This window comes from Ovis aries, chromosome 13 (genome assembly GCF_016772045.2).
Source record: "Ovis aries strain OAR_USU_Benz2616 breed Rambouillet chromosome 13, ARS-UI_Ramb_v3.0, whole genome shotgun sequence".
Lineage (NCBI taxonomy): Eukaryota > Metazoa > Chordata > Mammalia > Artiodactyla > Bovidae > Ovis > Ovis aries.
In genome coordinates this window covers 79,295,459-79,316,763 of record NC_056066.1, presented here as the reverse complement: position 1 = coordinate 79,316,763, position 21,305 = coordinate 79,295,459, and the positions used below count along the sequence as shown (strand labels likewise).

At 51.6% G+C, this 21,305-nt stretch overlaps 1 protein-coding gene across 5 annotated transcripts in view; it reads left to right on the top strand.

The window, feature by feature from the left end:
* NFATC2 (nuclear factor of activated T cells 2) overlaps nt 1-21,305 on the top strand; it is a 156,010-nt gene that overhangs the window by 80,969 nt on the left and 53,736 nt on the right. For all 5 annotated transcript variants that reach the window (XM_027977332.2, XM_027977330.2, XM_015099935.3 and 2 more), the window contains exons 4-6: nt 857-1,059; nt 1,979-2,151; nt 16,159-16,299. In XM_027977332.2, the coding sequence (XP_027833133.1) occupies nt 857-1,059; nt 1,979-2,151; nt 16,159-16,299 (517 nt within the window). The remainder of the gene's footprint in view (nt 1-856; nt 1,060-1,978; nt 2,152-16,158; nt 16,300-21,305) is intronic.

Sequence of the window (21,305 nt, the reverse complement as noted above, 5' to 3'; positions counted from 1 at the left end):
CAAAATTACCGTAGATGTTCCGTGTTCTTACTACTGGGAAAAAAGGAGGGTGGGGGGTTTGCCTCTGGTGACCTTCTCACCAGAGAAGTCCCCTCTGTAGGCATACTTTACGTATTCTATGTATTAATCCTTTGCCTATTACACGTTACGCATATTTTCTTCCAGTCTTTCCCTTTTAACCTCGATGACAGTACTTCTGCCTTGCTCTTTTTTAAAATTATAAAATTTGACTTGTTAATTGACATGTAGTCATATAAAAATTGAAAGTTCCTTCTTCTGATCTTTCCAGGTAACCACTGTCAAGAGCTCTGGTTTATCTTTTCCGATTATTTTCTGTTCTCACTACCATCTCTGTGACCCTAGTCACCAGTGAAGCATAGTTTCTGGCTGTTTCTCCATAAATGCAGCTCTGATCTATCAGATTCTTTCTCAAGCTGCTTAATACTCATTTTTAGAGAGGATCCCTGTAATTTATCTAGGCGTTCCCCTCTGACTGGCATCTGGGTGGTTTCCAGTTCTCCGTCACTCTACTCGGCACAGTCCTGTGTCCTTTCGGCCACTCAGGCGCTTCTCTGGTCTGTTTTGCTGGGACACCAGCCACCATTATTGTTCAGTTGCTAAGTCGTGTCTGACTCTTTGGACCTCATGGACTGTAGCCCACCAGGCTCCTCTGTCCAGGGGATTCTCCAGGAAGAGTACTAGAGTGGCTTGCCATTTCCTTCTCTGGGGGATCGTCCCAGCCCAGGGATCGAACCTTCATCTCCTGCACTAGCCGGCGGATTCTCTACCCCTGGGAAGCCCAATGCCCCATGTGTTAATGGTGCTGTAACAATTTATTTTGTTTTCTCACCCTCAGCTCCACGGCTACATGGAAAACAAGCCCCTGGGGCTTCAGATCTTCATTGGGACGGCCGACGAGAGGATCCTTAAGCCCCATGCCTTCTACCAGGTACATCGAATCACAGGGAAAACCGTCACCACCACCAGCTACGAGAAGATCGTGGGCAACACCAAAGTCTTGGAGATTCCGCTGGAGCCGAAAAACAACATGAGGGCAACGTAAGGCCGGGGGCCACGGTGGCGGGTCCTCACAGGAGGGGGTGGGCCGAGGTTGGGGTGCAGCAGGTCCTCACAGGGAGGGGGTGGGCCGCGCAGCAGAGGTGCGGGCTTGACTCCGTGGAATCGATGGCAGCAGCTTGATGGGGTCCCCAGTCTGTGATGGACCCACAGAGATTGCTGTTTTAAAAGTTTCCACCTGAAAAGTTCTAGACCCTGATATTTTTCAGGTATGTTGCGAGGAAGGCTGCTCACGCACCTTTAGATGATGATGTTTGGAATGAGGCTAAACTTTTTATGAAAATTATTTATTTGACTTAAAATCATTAAGTAATAATGCAGGTAGGTCTAACCTCACAGGGCTAATATGCATGTGCCCAAATGTGGTGAACATTGCAGCCATGTGGAGTGTAAACAACTTTATTTGAGACTAATCTCAAACTTGAGAACTGCAAGCAGCATAGAAAGAGCTCCTGGTACGCCGTCTGCTCAGGTGTCCCAATTGTTAACCTTTTCCACGTTTGCTTTATGACTCTTTCTCCCCATCCCTCTGTGTTTTCCGGAACCGGCTCAGAGTTAGTTGCAAACATTACGCCTTTTTTACACCAAGGTACATGTATCAGATTCAAGGTGTTTGCTGTCGATACACTATTCTTACTATTACATAGTCCGTAACCAATTTTCCCCAGTTGCGTGTTTGAGTTTTTTCAGATACTTTTGAGAGTGGAACAGCTGGCATGCAGAATCTCCCTAGAGAAGTAACTTCCCCCAGGGAGTTTCCCTAATCGCTTTGTGTCTTACCCCCCATTGTGGTCTTAATTCCTGGCTGAACAATTTATCTGTATATTGCAGTCGCCCACTGTGGGTGACCTCCAGCTCCCTGAGATGGTCGGTGGTCAGTGGGTTCTCTCCTCTCCGGCAGCATCGACTGCGCGGGGATCCTGAAGCTGAGGAACGCGGACATTGAGCTGCGGAAAGGCGAGACGGACATTGGGAGGAAGAACACGCGTGTGAGGCTGGTGTTCCGGGTGCACATTCCCGAGGCCAGCGGAAGGATCGTCTCCTTGCAGACGGCGTCCAACCCCATCGAGTGCTGTAAGTTGGGTTCTGGGCAGGGTGGGTGTGTGGCAAGTGCAGCGGACACAACCTTCCACCCCGGGCCTTGTCGCCTGGGCAGGGTGCCCTGCAAGATTGTGCACGGCCCACAGGGATGAACGGCGGCCCAAGTTGACCAAAGGGCCCAGAGACAGAGCACGTTTCAGGGTTTCTCTCTGCTTTACTTGTGGAGGGTTTCACGCGAAAAATAGCATGGCTGAGAAGTAGCCCACAGCTTGGTTGAGAAGATCTGAAGTGTATACATGTTGGGCTGGTCTCAAAAAGGGCAGATGCAGTTGGAGTGAGCTGGCTGCACTGAGGGTCCTCCGTTGCTCGTCCTCTTCTCTCCTTTCAGTAGAATGATGATGACATCGCAGTGGCTCTCACTTACAGAATGGTGACTTCACCAGTCACTAGGCTGAGTGGTCAGTGTGCAGAATTCATGTTATCACGCCCTTTTAGAGAAGAAGGATGGAGATGAGGGGCTGGGTGACTTGTCCCAGCAGAGTGGGCTTTGAGCAGGAGCTTTGCTATACAGGAGCCAGGCATCGCCATCACCCTCAGTCCATCTGTGTGTATCCTGAGAATCTGCTCACTGTCTCGTGCCGTGCTGAGGACCTGCAGATGAGCGTGATATTTTCTCTATCATTCATGAAGCTGTGGTCTGGTAGAGATAAAGATACCCAAACAAAGATGCAGAAGATCTTCAGAATCCTGTATGGGGACGGGTGCCAAGATCTGCCATTTGACAAGGCTCTGAGCAGAGGCCTGGCCCAGCTCCCCCAGGCTTCAAAAAATGAAACTGTTCTGAGCTCATTCTTAGGTAATTTGGGCAAGTTTGTTGTTGGATTTTGTAGTTAGACCTGACAAAACTTATTGACAGCTCAGCTTTTGAGAGTTTAGAAGTCATTTTAAAAAGCATAAAGAGGGAAAGAAGTAAACAGTTATAGAAACAAAAGCAGTTTATATAACTTTTGAAGTCTTGTTCTTCTGAGAATTTGTTTCTTTATGTTAGAGTAATGTTCCATATTCAGTTATGTTTCAGGGTTTTCTCCCTTTTTTTACTGAACCTTTTACCGTAATTAGGTGTCACAAAATCAGCTACCTACAGAGACCAGGGAGGTGTTGGACATGAGTGTGATGGGTTGTGGGTCAACAGTAGGTGTGGTGGAGACTGGGGGCCAGGATGGCATATCCCCCGCCTCAGTTGGCAGCTGTTACTCAAACCCAGCCAGCGTTTTCATGTGGGAGTGTCGACTCAGTGTGGCCAAATCTTCTGATTTTTTTTTAAAGATAAACCAATAATCTCATGATTTTTATTTTATTACTGGAGTATAATTGTTTTACAGTGTATTAATTTCTGATGAACAACAAAGGGAATCAGCGGTAGGTATACATATGCCCCTCCTCTTGAAGCTTCCTCCCACACCTCTAGGTCATCACGGGGCACGCGGCCGAGGTCCCTGTGTTACACGGCATCTTCCCACGAGCCATCTTTGTTACACACAGTACTGCGTATACATCAATTCTACGCTCCCAATTCATCCCTGATTTTTTAAAAGCAGCAACAAATTCAAAACACTCCGTGGGTCAGCTGACTACACACGTCTTAGACTCATCAGAAGTAGTTTTAATCGGACACCCATGAGCAAAGGGAAAGGATGAATATTTTATGCAGAACGCGTTGAGGAAGACTGGCCTTCAGCCAGCAAGGGGACCGGGTGGGCCCGATTTGAGAGAGAAGCTGGGACTTGGTCTCGATCGGTCCTCGGAAGAGGAGGAAGGAGGCCTGTGGTCTTTGCCCAGGCCAGTGAGTCAGGGTGGGGGTCAGGCTGGATCTGGTGGTGAGTCTGTGCTCTAATGTTAGAGGAGACAGACCCAAAGGCAGACAACAAGGGAAAACAAGTGTTTGAAAAACATCATCTCAGAAGCCCTGGAATTCCCCTCCTTTCCCCAGCAGAGCCCGCCCCGGGCCCCCAAGCGCTGGTCACGGTGGCTGCCCCGCCCTGCTCTTGGTTTTGAACGTCTCAAGATGTTTGGGGAAGGAAACTCAGGCTCTTCCTCAGTGATTAGGGGATTTTGAGAAGATAAGGTCTCCCCTTTCTGGCAGATGACTCAGTGTTCAGGATGGGGCTGTGGTTTGCAGCAAGATGGGGAGCCGGAGGGACCAGTGACAGGAGCCCCATCCCTCTCCATCTTTCGGTCCTTCCAGTCCCTTTATCTCCCATCAGCCTGAGATTTTTAAGGATCGTCAGTGACTGCACATACCTCCCCAGGGTGTTAAAAAGTAGTTTGAACTTTGAACAGAGCATTCCTTTTTTCTCATAAAAATGCATTTGACTGATTCAACTACTGTGCTTTGACAGATAAGGAAACCGAGACGTTCTTGGTAAGGTGATGCATTCGTTTCTGCTTGGTCTCCAGCTTTCTAGTTCTGTGAAATACCTGCTTTGGGTTTCTGTAACACCCACCCTTCTGGCAAGACCAAGCAGAGCTACTGGTGGGCCGCTGTCCCCTCTCCCAGAGGGAAGACAGAATCCTCTGCCGTTTCTGTCTCCTCCTCTGCTCTGTTCTCCTGGATCGGCACCTGGCAGTTTCACCAGCATTTATGGGCTAATTGGCTCCCCGTTCATTTGGTTCTTAGGGACAGAATTTGTCCGGCTCTCTTCAGTCGTGTCCGCCTCTTGCCGACCCCATGACTGTAGCCCACCAGGTTCCTCTGTCCATGGGATTGTCCAGGCAAGATTACTGGAGTGGGTTGCCGTACCCTCCCCCAGGGGATCTTCCTGATCCAGGGACCCAACCCACACCTCTCACCTCTCCCGCACTGGCAGGCAAGTTCTTCGCCACTGGCACCGCCTGCAAAGCCCTTATCGACACAGTATGTGTACTATAAATGTTTGTTCACTAATTGATTTCATGTACACCCTTCGGGGGAGGTGAGCTGGTAAGAAAAACACTTAGTGGGCTGCTGCTGCTGCTTCGCAGGCTTAACTTATTAACTTTGGAGGAATCTTTACTACAGGACGTCTCAGGGATCAAGGGTGATTTCTCAGAATCTAGTGGAAAAGTCTCGAGCAGGACCCTGGAGGCCACTCTTTGGAAAGCGGAGTTACTTGCTGGAAAGGCAGATTCTTCCATCTCTTTTCTGGCTGGCACGGCTGAGGCCACGTCTCACTTGTGCCCGACAGATGCCCGTGGTGTTTCCTAGTCTCATTTCCACCTGCTCTTCAGTGCTGCCAAGGAGCTCTTTTGGGTTTCCTCCCCTCTTCGCAGCAGAGAGACTGTTTTGAACCTTCTCGGGTCTCCCAAGCTCTGGAGGCCACCCCCACCCTCGCCAGGCAGATAACCCTCCTCCCACTCGCGGGAGAACGTGGAAGAGGTCAGAAGGGAACGCCCTGCCTTGCCCAGCAGTAAGCCTGCACACGGGCGCAGCTGTGGGCAGCCTTCCCGCATCGGGCCCCTTGGCGTGGGACAGTTCTCCTTCCCCTCGGGTTGCTCCGAGCTCTCAGCTTCAGCTGCAAGCTCCCTGTGACGGAGGAACCCGTGCCGTCCCTCTTGTGCGAATTCCCAGGACGGGCGAAGCCAGATACCACCGCCGGGGAGCCTTCCATCAGCAGACATCGATTCTCAGAGATCCGGAATCAGCCTGGAATCAGCGTGTCGGCAGGGGGGTCCCTTCTTGGAGGCTTTGGGGAGACTTTCTAGGCCCCTCTCCTGGCGTCCGGTGGGGCCAGTGGTCACGCTCGTTTCTCGGCTTGTAGGCGCGTCACCGCAGTCTCTGCCGCTGTCTCCACAGGACCCCCTCTGGGTGCGCCCTTCTGACCCCTGTGAGGTCACTGTCACTGGGTGTCACCCCCACTCCAGGATGACTTCGCCTGCGTCCTCGATTACATCATCGAAGGCTCTGTTTCAAATGAGGGCGTGTTCTGACTTCTGGGTGGACGGGAAGCCCTGATGGCGGCCCGGTTCAACCCGCTGCACCTGTTCAGTGGGATTTCTTGGCTTCCCTCTCCTCTGCTCCGCAGTTCCCAGATCCACTGGGATCTTCCTCTGGCTCCTGGACTTCTGCCTGCACTGTCCCCTCCATTCAGAACGCTAGTTCTTGGTCTTATCTGTGTGTTGGAATCACCTGGGAACTTGTAAGAAAAAATACGATGCCCACATCTGAATCAGAAACTCTGATTCAGTTGGTCTGCAGGGAGGTCTGGGCCTGGAGACTTTCAGAGGGGCCCGGTGATTCTGACTCCCTCCACCTCGCATCCCCATGAAGTTAGACACCCACTGCCGTGGCCCTCCCCCATCCTTCCATTACTCAGTTAATCTCTGTTTATCCAAAGCCCCTGTTTAGACAGGCCCCCATAAGGGGGAATCTTGCCCACACCCCACAGAGTTCAGGGTCCCCCTCTCTATTTGCTGACACCTAATTTACCTGTCCGTCTCTCAGTTAGGATTAGGGACCAGGAGGGTGTCAGTCAGGGCCTGGCACACTGCAGCTGACTCTAGAATGTTTGTTGAAAAATCGAAAGCATGATGACAAGTATCCCCAGGCTGCCCGGCGGGATGGAAAGGCAGCAAGGCGCCCCGCGTCCTGTGCAAGCCTCCCCAGTTTCCTCCCTGCCTGGCCAAGGGGCTTCTCCGATCACTGCAGTGACCCCACTGGACCATGCCCGCCTCGTGCGGAGTGCAGGCTCCCTTTGCTCATCCTGCAGAGGTCGGGGGTGTGGGTACGAGGTGTGGACTAGAAAATGGCTTTTCTCATACGCTGTTTCCAGTGTCTCTTTTGTGGCACAAAGATATCTCTCCGAGGTGTAATTCAGATGCACGAGATGGCGCAGAGGCGGTGGGTTCTGACAGACGTGCACAGCCGTGTGACCGCCACTCGAGCAAGATCAAGGGCGTTTCCCTCCACCCCTGCAGGTTTCCTCCTCCCCCACAGCCATCGCCCCCTCCCCAGCCCCCACGCAGGTAACCACTGTTGCGGTTTCTGTCACCTCAGTGAGCTTTCCTTCTCCCAGAACTTCGTGTCACGGACTCATCATGGGCTCTTCTGTGTGGTTGGTTTTACTTAGCAGGATGTTTCTTGAGATCCAGTGCTGTTATTGCGTGACTTGGTGGTTCTCTCTCTTTTTTAATTGCTGAACAGTATTCAACTGTATGAATATAACAATTGTTTATTTACCACTGATAGACATTTGGGTTCTTTCCGGGGTTTGAGGATCATGAATAAGGCAGCTATGAACACTCTCCTTCAAGGCCCTTGTGGACAAACGCTTTCTTTTCTTTCGGGTGAATACCCAGAAATGGAATTGCTGGGTCACGGGGGAAAGTGTGTGTCTCAATGTATGTGTTTTCCAAATCACTTTACACTCCGTACCGGGGTATCTGGGAATTCCACTTGCTCTACATGCTCACCACCACTTGGCTCTGCCAGTCTTTCGAATTACAGTCTTGCCGGTGAGTGTAAGACGGGGTCTCACTGTGCATAACCCATCATTTGCATCTCCCTGAAGGCGAATGTTGCTGACCCCTATCTGTGTGCTTATTGGTTATCATATGTCTTCTTCGCTAAAGTGTTAGTTCAAAGATTTTGTTCATTTGTCTATGGGGTCACTCATATTTTTACTTTTTAAATTTTTGACTGTGCCACGATGCGTGACTTGCGGGATCTTAGTTCCCTGCCCAGGGATTGGACCCACGCCCCCTGCATTGGAAATGGAGTCTTAACCACTGGACAAGAGAAGTCCCTTGTATTTTTATTGTTAATATACAACAGTCATTTATGCATTGTCAGATTTATGCATTAAGAATATTTTCCCCCAGTCTGTAGCTTGCCTATTTATTTTCTCAATTGTGCCGTATTGAGAGGATCAATACTTTATTTTTATGAAGTCTAATTTATTCTCTTCTTTAGGGATTATTATTCTTTACATTCCCCTAGGAAATCTCCGCCCATTTGATGATAGCAGATACACTGTCTTCTGGTTTCTTCTAAAAGTTTTTTGATTCTGGCTTTTATTAGTAGATTTAGGGATACAAACCATCTCTGATCTATTTTTGTGTGCAGTGTGAAGTAAGGTCCAGTCCCATTGTTTTCCATATGGAAATGTAATTATTTCATATGCCATTTTCTGAAAGTGAGAGCATAGAAAACCTGCCTGTTCTTCCCTCGCACTTCTCCCTTACCCCTCCACTTCACTCCTGAAGTCTGATGTGGGAGGTGGGTGATCGCACGGCAGCGCTTTGTGGAAATCCTTAGAATGAGGGAGACCAGACGGGCAAACTGGTCGCGCTTTGCTTCATAAATCAGAGATGCTGTCTTGTCCGTCTGCCCCTGCCAGAAGCCAGAATGACCCACGTGATTCTTATGGGCCCCTTAATGTTATTCTTCCAATTAAAAACATATTTTGTTGTTTCTGTTATTCAGTCGCTAAGTCATATCTGACTCTTTGTGACCCCATTAACTGGAGCACGCCAGGCTGCCCTGTCCTTCACCATCTCTTGGAGTTTGCTCAAATTTATGTCCTTTGCGTCAGTGATGCTATTTAAGCATCTTTTCCTCTGCTGCCCCCTTCTCCTTTGGGAGTGTATCTGTAGTGCTAGAACTAGGGATCCAGCAGTGAGCAAAACAAAGTTCTGGATATCCCGCAGGTCACATTCTAGTGGGGAAAATCCGCAGTCAACAAGCCGGCAGACACTTCAAACAGAACTGAATATCATAATGGGCTTCGCTGGTGGCTCAGCGGTAAAGAATCTGTCCGCTAATGCGGGAGATATGGGTTTGGTCCCTGGGGTCACAGATTGAGACTTGACTCAGTGACTGAGTGCACTCACTTATTTATCTGTGGCCACACAGTGCAGCATGTGGGATCTCAGTTCCCCGACCAGGAGTCGGACCTGCACCCCTGCAGTGGGAGCGTGGAGTCTTGACCACGGGACCGCCGGGGAGAAGTGGTTTAGCACTTTGCCTAGCACAGAGCAGATGCTGATAGATACTTGAAGACCAAGGGAAGAACGGAGATGAGGGACACAGGGAAGAGGTGAGGGATAGGCAGCCATTATTAGTCACCCTGTGCGTCGAGCACTGTCTCCGTTGCTCCTGAATCCTTGTGAGAACTCTAGGAACTCGGCATCCATTCCCATTTTACAGATGGGAAGACTAAAGCACAGAGAGGTCAAGCTAATTGCTTGTGCTCACACTGCTAGTAAGGGGCCAAGCCGACTGTGACATCCATGTCCTGCTGAATCCCAGGACACCCAGGCTGAGCTCCATCAGGAGTGACAGATTGATTGATTAATCATCTCACAGAAACTGGAGACCAGCTCAGCGACCCTCAGGGGGCTGTGGGCGCTCTCCCATTGCGCCACACTGCATCGTCTCCCTCGAGATGGTGTAGCAGCAGATGTGGGAGGACGTCGGGGCATGGAGCAGAGGGCAGGTAGGCCAGGCCTCCTCCCTGAGGTGGCTTTTAAGCAGTGACCAAGGAACCACGTTTCAGAAACGTCAGAAACCAGCATGATGGGAAGAAGCAGCAGGGTGCTGGTTAGGACTGTGGACCTGGGTTCACATCCTGCCTCTGCCACTTACTCACTGTTTAGTCCCAGGGAAGTTACTTAGTGCTCTGTGCCTCAGTCTTCTCATCTGTAAAGTGGGGCTGGTAAGAATGGTAATATCTGTATCAGTAGAATAATCCCAGTATCTCTCTTGTGGTATGGCTCGTCCTGCCCCTACGGCAGCCGTCCCCAACGCTCTGCAAAGCACGTGTTTACCTGCCTCTCTCTGCCCCCGTGTCACTGCCAAGAGTGCACAGCCCAGGCAGCAGCAAGTATAGGGGCTCAGCAAACACTCTCTGTTTTAGGGGAGCTGGCAGCAAGCCGCAACCCTGCTGCTCAGCAGAGCTCAGATGGTTATCTGCTGTGGGTTGGCTGGGTGGTGATTACCAGAAAGCTAGGTTTGGGGGAGCCCAGGATTGGGGTGGCTTCTCTGTTAATTGATAGGGTTACCTGACCCTGGGATTGTGGCCTTTTACCGAGCTCATTTTGCAGGGGTGGGGCAGGTGAAACTCCCCTTTATTGAAGAGTTGCTGTGTGCCCCCAGCTGCCCTGTATGTTAACCCATTTCCATCCTCATCATAGCCTCAGAACACTTTTTTTTTTTTTGGCCTGATTCAAGGTCATAAAGATTTTCTCCTATGCTTCTAGTTTTTAAAAAAGTTTTATCATTAAAAAAAAAAATTTGGCCACACCATGCAGCGTATCGGCTCCTGGTTCCTTGACCAGGGATCAGACCTACACTCCTGCGTTGGAAGCACGGAGTCTTAACCGCTGGTCTGGGTCACCAGGGAAGTCCCCCGGCCTCGGTAGACTCATCTTACAGATTGAGCTTGTATCAAGCGAGCTGAGGTTCAGAAGGGCTAACTGATTTGCTCATCACATGGCTGGCAAGGGAGGAGCTAGGGGTTAAAGCCCTTGTTCAGTTCTTTGCTGGGGCTGCCTGGGTCCCCCAGTGCCAGGAAGCTCACTAGTCATGTGGGGATTCACGGAGCCCCCCAGAAGGGTCTTGATTTCTGGAGACCCGTGGGAGTATTCTTCGGGGCTCCTTGTGAGGACAGTGGAGCGGGTCCCCCCGCCATGGACCCAGTGGCCGGGGTTTGTATTCCATTTTCTGTATGAGGAAGCTGAGACCCCCTGAGGTCCAGAGCTGGAAGGCTCTTCAGCGCCATGGATCCCACCCCTGTACTGTGGGTGCTCACAGGCCCCTCACAGAGGTGAACCCCCCACTCAGAATTGGGCTCCCCTATCCCCATCTCCCACTTCCCAGGGAAGAGCCAGCAGCGCCAGGGTGGGGGCTTGAGGGGCCGTCTGCCAGGCCTGCTCCCCACCCCTCCCGGGCGAGGCTGGAGCACTGCATTCCGGGCCAGGCCAGGCTCATGGCCAAGGCCAGGGGCCCGAAGTACAGGCGAGAAGGGCTCTGCGGCTGGGGGATGGTCAGTGCTGGAGCCCGGGTGAGACTGACGTGGCGGGAGGGGGGGGCCTCCCGGTTCAGGCTGCCTGGCCGCTTTCCCACTGAGTCTTCCCCATTTTACTAAAAAGGAGTCCCTCTGGGTGGGGGAATCCCACAGTCTGGGGTCAAGTTCTGCCTGCCTGCCTTCTGTAGCTGTGAGCTCCCAGGCATGGAGCTCCTCCTCCGGGAGGCTCAACGCCTTCAGCTCCATAATGGGAATCGTTCCTGCTCTGTGGTCTCATGAAGTTCAGCCATAAAAATAAACAGAACTGACGCTCACGGAGCTCTGACGAGGTACCACACACTTCCCGTGCGCCAGCTCATTTAATCTGCAAACAGCCCTCTGAGGTCAGCACTGTGTGATGCGTTCCCATTTTGTAGATGAGAAAACAGAGGCACGGAGAGGTGAAATGACTCGCCCAAGGTTCCCCAAGCTAATCTTAGCGATATCAGCGAGCTGGGCTTCAGACTCAGGTAGTCACCTGTCGGCATCCTTCCTTTGACCCATGACCATGCATTCCCTCGTTATGTGTGTGCTTTATAATGTAAAGAACCATGTGTATGAGAAGTCTCTGGGATCCAAGGCCCTCTCTACGGCCGCTGTAACCATTTGCAGTTGTTAACAGAACCCACCTACCCTGCGTGCCTGATCTCCCTGGCCAGCCTCTCCTCTCCCTGCAGTTCTCCGGCATTCTTGGCCAGGCAGCCCCGTGATAGAGAATGGCAGACAGATAGACAGCAGTGTCCCCTGTCCAGGCTGACCTGGAGGACCAGCCTGGGGTGAATTTCTTTCATTTAGTCTTTTCTGCCGCGGCTCGACTCCCCATCAGCCACTGTTGCTAGTGAAAGTAAACACCCAGACAGGCTAAACCAACAGCGCCCTGTTGATTCAGAGCTCGTAAAACCCAGGAGCCCCAAGCCCCTTTATGACGTGCCAGAATCCAGGGGCAGGAGGAAAGCCTGGGGAAATCTCCTGGCTTTGAGGGCCACCGCGATGCTTCAGCAGGAGCGGAGGGGCTGGCCTCTGCCCACAGGTGAGATGCGGGCCGTGGGCTTAGCTTTAAGCTGATGACCCGCGGCGGCTTGCTTAGGCCACTCTAGGGCTTGGTGGCTTGGAGGGCTGGCCCCGCTGATGGTTGAAGAGCCCAGCGGGACTTGGTGGGGGCCGTCGGGGGTGGTGCTGCAGGCCTGGGAGGCCCATTGGGCTTGCGGGGAGCCCTGCCTCCGTGACAGTGTCACCCCAATGAGTAGCCTTCAGAGAGGGAGAAGGAAGTGGACCCCGGGAGCGCACTTTTGGTTGCTGTTTGCCTCTCAATTCCTCTTTCAGAGGCTAATTGGATTTGTTTGCTTTGCCTCTGGGCTCTCTGAGGGTGCAGGGCCTCCCCTGGAGGAGGTCCCCTGGTCCTCAGGTGGCCTTTTAAGTGTGAGGCTTGGTTCTCAAGCAGAGTGTGTTTCAACAAGTCACCCGGAAAGATTGTAAAAATGCAAATGTCCAGCCTCCTCCAAGAGCCGCTGGGGCCCAGGGTTAGGGGTGTGGCCTGGGTGGCTGCATTTTTATTAAGCACCTCCCCCAACCAGGTAACCTGGGAACCCCACTTTGAAAAATGCTGGGACTCAGGGCCAAGACACCTGGGTTAGGGGTCGGGATCCAGCAGGAACTGCGCCAGTGAGCGCGGTACTGTGTGTAAACACGCGGACACAGTCCGCAGGTATCGGTTGACACAGGGCAGCCGCTCGAGGAACTGCGGCGCATCGTGGTGTTTGCTTTACCGGCTGGGATTTATTAAATCAAATATGCTTTCTGTGAATTCTCCCATTTAACCCTCAAACAGCCTCTGGGATGGGTCTGCTGAGGGCCCCGTTTTTCCAATTTGGCAAAGTGAGGTTTTGAGCCGGGAAGCCCCCTAAAGGGTCACCTGGTGGGGACTTGAGCTGAGACCAGGGACGGTCCCACACGGCAGCCTCACCCGGGCAGGCTCCCTCCATGGAGCCGAGTTCTGAGCATGTCTGTCTGTCTGTAGAATGGTAGTACTAGGGCTGGAATGTCATGTTTGTTTCGACCCCCCAGGTGATGCTCATGTGTAGCTAGGGTTAAGCAGTACTCCTTACCCTTGACAGCTCGTAAGAGTCAGCTGGGTTCCTCGTTAAGCTGCAGAGTCTTAACAAGGTTCAGTAGGTCTGGGGTGGGGCCCAAGGTTCTACGTCTCTAATATCACCCGCCACCCCCCACCCCGTCCCTGGGATGCAGCCCACACTTTGAGTTGCAAGACCACAGTTTAGATAAAAGCTTACAGGAAGCGAGACTGGACTCTTGTCTTTACATTTTCATTAGAAAAGATGGTTTTCGTTCGGGTAAGGAGAAGCAGAGGTTTCCTTGGTGGCTCAGACGGTAAAGAATCTGCCCGCAATGCGGGAGACCTGAGTTCGACCCCTGGGTCGGGAAGATCCCCGTGGAGAAGGGAACAGCTCCCACTCCAGTATTCTGGCCTGGAGAATCCCATGGACAGAGGAGCCTGGTGGGCTGCAGTCCACGGGGTTGCGAAGAGTCTGACATGACTGAGGACTAAGCATCAAGGAGAAGGGGTGGGAAATGAAGATTTGGTCAAGGGAGGATCAGCTGGTTGCCTGAACCTGTGAGGCTTTGGAGGGAGAAGCAGGGAGGCTGCTTCAGGAAATAGCCGAGCCGTGTTCACAGTAGTGCTGGGTGATTCACAGAGCAGCTGGCCGGGCCAGCCTCCCGCCCAGCACTGAGAGCTCGTGGCCACGTCCAGTCCCCGGCCTGGCTGGACTCGAGCCCTTGGCCAGCTCGCCCAGGAGTGGTGACTCAGGCGTTCCACCTGCAGAATGGGCGGCATGGGTCTTGTGGCCTTCCCACCCATCCATCCCTGGGACCAAAAGCCCCTCCTCGCCCCCGAAACACGTCCAAGGCAGATCCGAAAAGCCGGGACCTGCTCTTCTAGGCGGTGTGACTGCTGTTTTCACTGCTAATAAATCTCCATTGATGGCAGCTCAATTAGGAAGTCACACAGAACTCCTCTATTGAAAGAAAGGATTAATAACCCAGCCCATGTGGGAGAAATTAGCAGCTCCTGCCAAGAGGCCTTTTTAATACGTGCCCATAACTGGGAGCCCCTTAGAACCACGCTGGCTGGCTGGGCCCTGGGAACAGAGAGCCTGGGCTGAGCCTGGGATGGGGAGATACTGGCAGGGAGGTCACGGAGAGTCGCTGGGCTGTGTTTTCGATGTACAGTGTCTGGGAGTGTCTTGTCCACAGCAGACTCCTTAAAGGTTGCCACGTGCACGGTTGCCTCTGAAGGCATGGGTTTCAACAGGGCTCCAGGGCAGAAGGGACAGGGTGCTGGACCTGGAGGCCCAGGCGGGCCGGGAGGGCAGGGTTAGGCCCGCGCCTCGGGCCTCACGCGGCTGCGTCCCTGGGCTCCTGGAGGGGGCGGTCTGCCGGCCCCTGGCACAGAGAGGGCTGGCCCTCTGCCCAGTCCTCGGGCTCTGGGAGGGATGCCAGGAGCTCAGGCTGACTCACCCAGGGGGCGGGCCGGCCTCCGCGGCCCACGCTGCCAAGGCGAAGCCCAAGGGACGGTCCCTCGTGTCGGCTGGACCCATTTCCCACCCTGCCCAGGGCAGGCATCTGGAGAGGGTCTTCACTCTTTCCTGCAGCCCGTCCTCCAGAAGAACTGGCTGGACGGAGGGGCTAAAGGAGGGGGCTCTGGAGCTGGACAGGCCAGCTCTTAAGGGCTCAGGTCAAATCTCAGCATCACCATAGCTGATTTCTAGGGTTCCGTTTTCTCCCTGAAGGCATATAATTTCATTATACTTCTTTTCTTAGAACGTTACAGTGAGCATTCAAGTATATCATTGTAGTTAAACAGTCAGCCTGTCCCATTCCTCACTGCAGATACAGATGAGGATATCGAGATAAATATGTATCAAGATATATTGAGATACATCTGTATCCTATACCTGTCTCCATCCATCCATCCCTATATCCTTCTCAAGCACTCCCTGCGAAGTCTTGGGCCCTGGGCCCAGCCCTGGGCTCGCAGCATGCACAAAGCGATGCTCCTCTCTTCTGGGCTTACATTCTTGCAGGGAAGAGATGAAATGCAGGGGAACCAAGAATGCTACAGGTAGCGTTTCTGAAGGTGGAAAGCTCTCTGGGGATGAACTGAGCAGGATGGAGCAGGATAAAGAGGAGAGGTGGGGGGCACCGCCAGACAGATGGACAGGTGGTCCTGCTGTGTTAGCTGTGAGGGGCAGGGTGCGAGGGTGGGTCAAGGAAGCCTCTCTGAGGGGGTGACATCTGTGTAGAGACCTGGAAGAAGTGAGGAAGGCAGCCGAGCAGGCAAGCGGGGAGGAGCCTTCCAGAGAGGAGGGCTAGGGCTTGAAAGTGCAAGCATTCAAAGATGGCAGTGTGCTGTGTGTTTCAGAGATGGTGAGAACATTCTAGAAGTGTGACTGAAGGGGAGTGAGCGAAAGGGAGTGCTAGAAAATGTGGTCAGAGATGTGATGGGAGCGAATTATGTTCAGACTGGCGAATGAGTTCAGAGGCCAAGGTGTCTACACTCTCAGGAATTAGGTCCTCAAGTTTGCGTTTGTGAGCCCTTTGTGTGTGGCCGCCATCACGTGCAGGAGAAGAGCGTGCACTCTAGCAAAGGAAACCTCTTAAAAAAAGGTTGATTTGCCTATCCTTTTATTTAAAAAAAATCAAATTCTTATTCTCCTCTCCTTCCTAAAAGGAGAACAGGCATCGGTCTCTTGAGTCATGAAAATGAAACTTGTTGTTAGGAGAAAATTAGCCCCAGAGACTTCGGGCATGTTGACAAGAACATAACATTTGCAGAGTCACTGGTTGCCAGGGCTGAGGGTTCCGCGTTTGCAGTGACCAGTGACAGAGGTGGGCAGAGTGCATTGTGCCCCGTGAAATCTCGGGACGGTTCCGAGTGGGTGTCTTCCGTCATCATAGCGACGTCTTTTTCTCTCTCCCACAGCCCAGCGGTCCGCCCACGAGCTGCCCATGGTGGAAAGGCAAGACATCGACAGCTGCCTGGTGTACGGCGGCCAGCAGATGATTCTCACGGGACAGAACTTCACGGCCGAGTCCAAAGTCGTGTTCACCGAGAAGACCACAGGTCAGAGCGCCTTCCGAGCGCCATACGAAAGTGACCATCTTTTTCTTCTTAATTTGGGGGGTTAGATCCCACTGTGTAGCATTTTCCTTGTCTCCAGGGACCTTGATACCGACATGGCCCACTGTTGCATGAATGTCCTATGGTGTATTTTAGCTCATCCTGGCTTGTTTGGTTGGATGAGAAGGCTTTTCCCACCCCCAACTCTTCTTTTTAAATTATTTTTTACACATCAGGAGACACCTTTTTTTTTTTTTTTTTTCAGATTTTAGACTGTTATCAAACAGGGAATAGTAAGAGCACAATGATTAATCGTACATGCTTGATATCATACGTCCAGGCCCTGGATATCCTGGGTTCACATCCTGCCTTTGCTACTTGATTGCTCTATGATCTTAGACAAATTCCCTGACTTTTCTGTGCCTCTGTTTCTTTATGAATAGAATGATTATAACAAGAGTTATTACCCCATAGGGTTGTCATGTGGGTTAAACGAGTTAATACATGTCAGGTAATTATGACAACACCAGGTATATTGTAAGTCAATAAACATTGGCAGCTTATATTTTTATTGTAACTAATACTGCAGTTTGTCTGGTTATACTTGTAGGACTAATTAATTAGTCTTCTTACACATGAAACTCCACGTGTATCTTTTTTGTTTATGTTGGGTTTATTCCCATGTGGGATTTTGGGTAGTCATTTTGAGAGCTTTAAATATGTATCGCTTTGTAGAATTCAAATTACCTTCCAGAAACTTACAAATTGGAAACTTCCACCAATACTGGGCCAGTGGTTTCAACCCGTCCCAGAAATGCCCTGTTTTCTAATTTAAAAGATTGTGCTGAATTCATACTTGACTTTTGCACGCCTTTGCTATGAGAGGTTTAGCGGCATGCGCCTCCTTTCTTAATACGGGCCGTCTGTGAAGTGTTCACTACCGCTGCTGCTGCTGCTAAGTTGCTTCAGTCGTGTCCGACTCTGTGCAACCCCGTAGACAGCAGCCCACCAGGCTCCGCCATCCCTGGGGTTCTCCAGGCAAGGACACTGGAGTGGGTGAGGACGTTTTAAAAAGACCATGGTCTGAAGTAGGAAAAATATCAGGTTATATAATTCGCTTAGTTACGAGTGCTAGGCTGAGCCTTTTTTTTTTTTCTTTCTTATGGACATGATTTCAGGTCAGATCAAAGGCGAGCTGATGTCTGTCTGTTGGCTGCCCTGAGGATGGCCCACAGGCAGGCTGTCCACTGTGGGGGGCCCTGAGGGTGGCCCACAGACAGGCTGTCCACTGTGGGGGGCCCTGAGGATGGCCCACAGGCAGGCTGTCCACTGTGGGGGGCCCTGAGGATGGCCCACAGGCAGGCTGTCCACTGTGGGGATTTTGCATGAGGGTGCCTCCTCTGGGCGCCACTGTTCGCGCGAGGTCATCGTGGGTCTGAGCATCACTGAAAGGGGGGCTGCTTCCCACGTTCACACAGAACCTGCTCTTGGGATGGGCTGGCCTCATGTCCAGGGTGTGAGAACGGCTTCCTCACATCTTGGAAGCACGGCAGAAGGCAGATGATTTGAAAAAGGCTTGCCGACGCCATTGCAATAGAAAAATGATGTGAAATAGGGCGCGCAGTCAGGCCCTGTGGGTGTGAGGGGCTGTGATGGTGTCGTGAGGAGGAGCGCGGACGTGTAGGTGGGTGTGCTGGTCTGTCCTGTGGTGGCTAATCCTTTATTTAACCGTCCTCCTTTACTGGGCGTGAGGCTGCTTCCAACTTTGTGCTGTTCTAAGTGACTCCGTGACGCGCCTCCCGTTTGTGCCTTTGATCAGCTAGGTGAGGGCTCACACGCTCCAGCCGGATGGCTTGTGTTCAAAGCCCAGTCCTCCTCCTTCCTAGCTGGGGGACCTTGGGCAAGCTACTTAGCCTCTCTGGGCAGCAGTTTCCTTCTCTGTATAACGAGGATGGTGACAGTCATACCTTAGAGGATGGTCATGAGATGAAGAGTTCGTAAATGCTCGGTTCACTTGTCCCTCAGAGTCTGCAATGGATTGGTGCCAGGATCCTGAAAGATACCAGACTTGGAGAGTGTACAAGCCCTTTGTGTACATAGGTATAACCTATGTACATCCTCTCATGTACTTTAAATCACTCTAGATTATTGAGAAGACTGAATACTAGGAAAATGCTATGATAATAGTTGCCAGTGAGTGGCATGTTCAAGTTTTGCTTTTTGGAACTTTCTTAAACTTTTTTTTTTGTTTTGAATATTTTTGTCTGTGGTTGGTTGAATCCATGGATGTGGATCCTGCGGATACAGAGAGCCAACTGTTTATAGTAAGTGCTCAGTATGTATTAGCTCATGCCGTTTGTTACTGTTATTTCCTAAGGTTGAGGCCGACATGTGGTGTCTTGGGTTTAAAGGCATTGCACATCTTGACACATTTTGGAGAAGGCTTTATTTTTCAGGCAGTGAAACAGTGTACAGTATTCTCAATGGCAAGAAGTTACTGGGCTCTCATGAGACAGAGAGCAGACCTGTGTGGCTGGAGTAGAGGCTGGTTATCACCAGGAAGTGTTTTGATGAGCAGAGCTCAGAGAGATCTCCTGATGCCAGGTAGAGACACAGCCTTGACTTCGTCTGTACGTGAGTAAGGTATGAGGACCGTGGTGGGTTCTCAAGCAGGAAAGTGCATGAAATGTAAACAGCCAAGTTAGCAATAGCCTCCTCAGCTGGGATGGGTCTCTAGGACCAGGAAACCATCCCGCTGGTCTTGTGCTGACTTCCACAAGAAGTGTGTGGCTTCAAGGCACCTTATCGGCAGAGCGGAAAATACTGAGAATACATAGACGTCTTGTTCTCCATGTCCAGGTGAGCAGTCTCCTTGGGGGCCTGCTGGAAGTATGGAGGGGTGGCTTGCAGGCCAGGTGCTACCAAGTCCCTTGTGGAGCTAGGAGCCAGACAGCTTTCAACTGTCCTGGGGGCGCACGTGCTTGCGAGGCTGCTCAGGGGCCTCAGATAGGTATTTGCTGGATGGAAGGATGGAAGGCAGGCAGACATTTACTCCACAGCTTTCCTTCTCTTGGTTTCAGAAGAAACTTGTTTACCGCTTGAAGGGAGGAAAACCCAGAGTCTCTCTCAGCTTTGCAAAGCTGCATGTTAATAAGAGGAATGATGAAGCTTCCTCTCTGTGGGTGTGCCTTGTCTCATCTGACAGACAGGCAGGTGGCTAAGCCTGCAGAAGTTGGGGAGCTCACCTGCAGATAATACCCAGCGTCATCTTGTTATCCAGCTTCCCTGGACTTCCGTTTTCAGTCAATGAGTTAATAGTTTTCCCTCCCAGAGTTAAACGCATCAGCAAGCAGTGGGCACTCAGTACATCAGGAGTGTTCCTTGTCATTTTTACAGTCTCTCCAGCATTTTCCTTGTTCAGGCCATAGGTCACTTATTGGACACATACTGCCCCGGGCATAGGCCTCGTGGGCGCACTTTGGGAGGCTTGTCAGCTGCAGTGGTCACCAGCGTAGCTGTGAGGTCAGACGGCCTGAGTTCGAATCTGTGACCTGCATTTGGTGGCTTTGCCATCCTGGGTAAGTCATTTCACCTCTCTCAGCATTTCCTCTTTTGTAAAATACAGATGATTTACTTCACTTGAGAGATGGGAAAGTTAAATGAGAGGATTCAGATTACGCCCTTTGCATGGAGCTTGGCATTTTAGGCTCCAATATTAGCATCTTGCATAGATGCTTGTTAAATATTAGTGGCTGTTATTATATTTAGACTGTGGAAGGACAAGGCTGAGTATGATTTTATCTCATGGAACGAGGAGACACTGAAAAGGACGAGTAATAATAAACTAGGTGCAGGCCTTATTCTGAGCCCTTGGTAGGTGTTAACATTAACAATCTAATTCCTCGTGACAGCTCTAGGAGATAGCTACTATTCTTTTCTTTTCTTTTTCCCCTTTTTTGCTGAGAAACCAAGTACAGAGAGGTTAGATAACTGAGTAAAGATCACACAGCTGGTGAATGGCAGTGCTGGGTTGGCCCCTAGGAAGCCTGATCATTAGCTATTCTACTCTGAAAAAGGTCAGAACCAGGTGAGTCGGCTTGAAGGTCCTTTAGCTGCTCTGAGCCGCTGACTTGAACCATTTTGTGGTGAGACAGCCTCTTGAAGTCTGCAGTGGGTCACTGAGGGCAGGAGGGTCCTTTACGACTGTCCTATGTCTGATCGAAAAGACTCCGGGGTGGATGCGGTCCCTGGACCGATGCCAGCAGACAGGCTGGGGTGTGCGAGGTGGCCCCGGGCCCTGAGGAGTGGAGGGCTTCCCTGGCAGGATATCTGGCCCCCAGAGGCTCCAACAGGTGGAGGTGGGATGCCCTTGTATTCGCAGGGAGCCAGTCCTGCTCTTTTGACCCCAAGCACTTGCCGCCCAGCCCGGGACCGCCTTCTGCAGGGGGAATCCCTGTTGCTCAACTTCTTTTTTCCAAAACGGCTCCCCGTTCCCATCTCCATGGACAGTTTGGCCGGCTGGGCCGCTGTGGGGTGGGGCGGAGTGGAACAGTTGAAGTTTTCCAAGGAAGGGGAACCCCAGCTGGTTCTCACATTAAGGAAAGGTGACAGCCTCCTGGGCTAATCTTAGCCCCCACGTTGGGTCATCGGCACCACCAGCTCCAGCGTGCTTTTTATAGCTGTCGACTGAAATGGAATTGGCAGTTTCCACTCCAGCAGGATGACAAATTGGAGGATGGTGGAAAAACAGTAGGAGAAGGGGAGCGTGGTGTTTCTTAAGTTAGAAAAGCTCGGTGTTTTGGAAAGTGGCATCTTATTTATAGCAGCAGTAATAATAATGATTATTATATTGTTTTTATTACTATTTTTAATGATTTGCAGGACTTCTAGGGGCCCGCGCGAGCTGGCCCTGGCCCATCTCTCCGATTTCGGCCCTTTGGGCTTTCCCCCTTGCTCCTGGGGCCTTAGCTATCTTGTCTTCACTCTGTCCTCAGACACCCCGCTCTCCT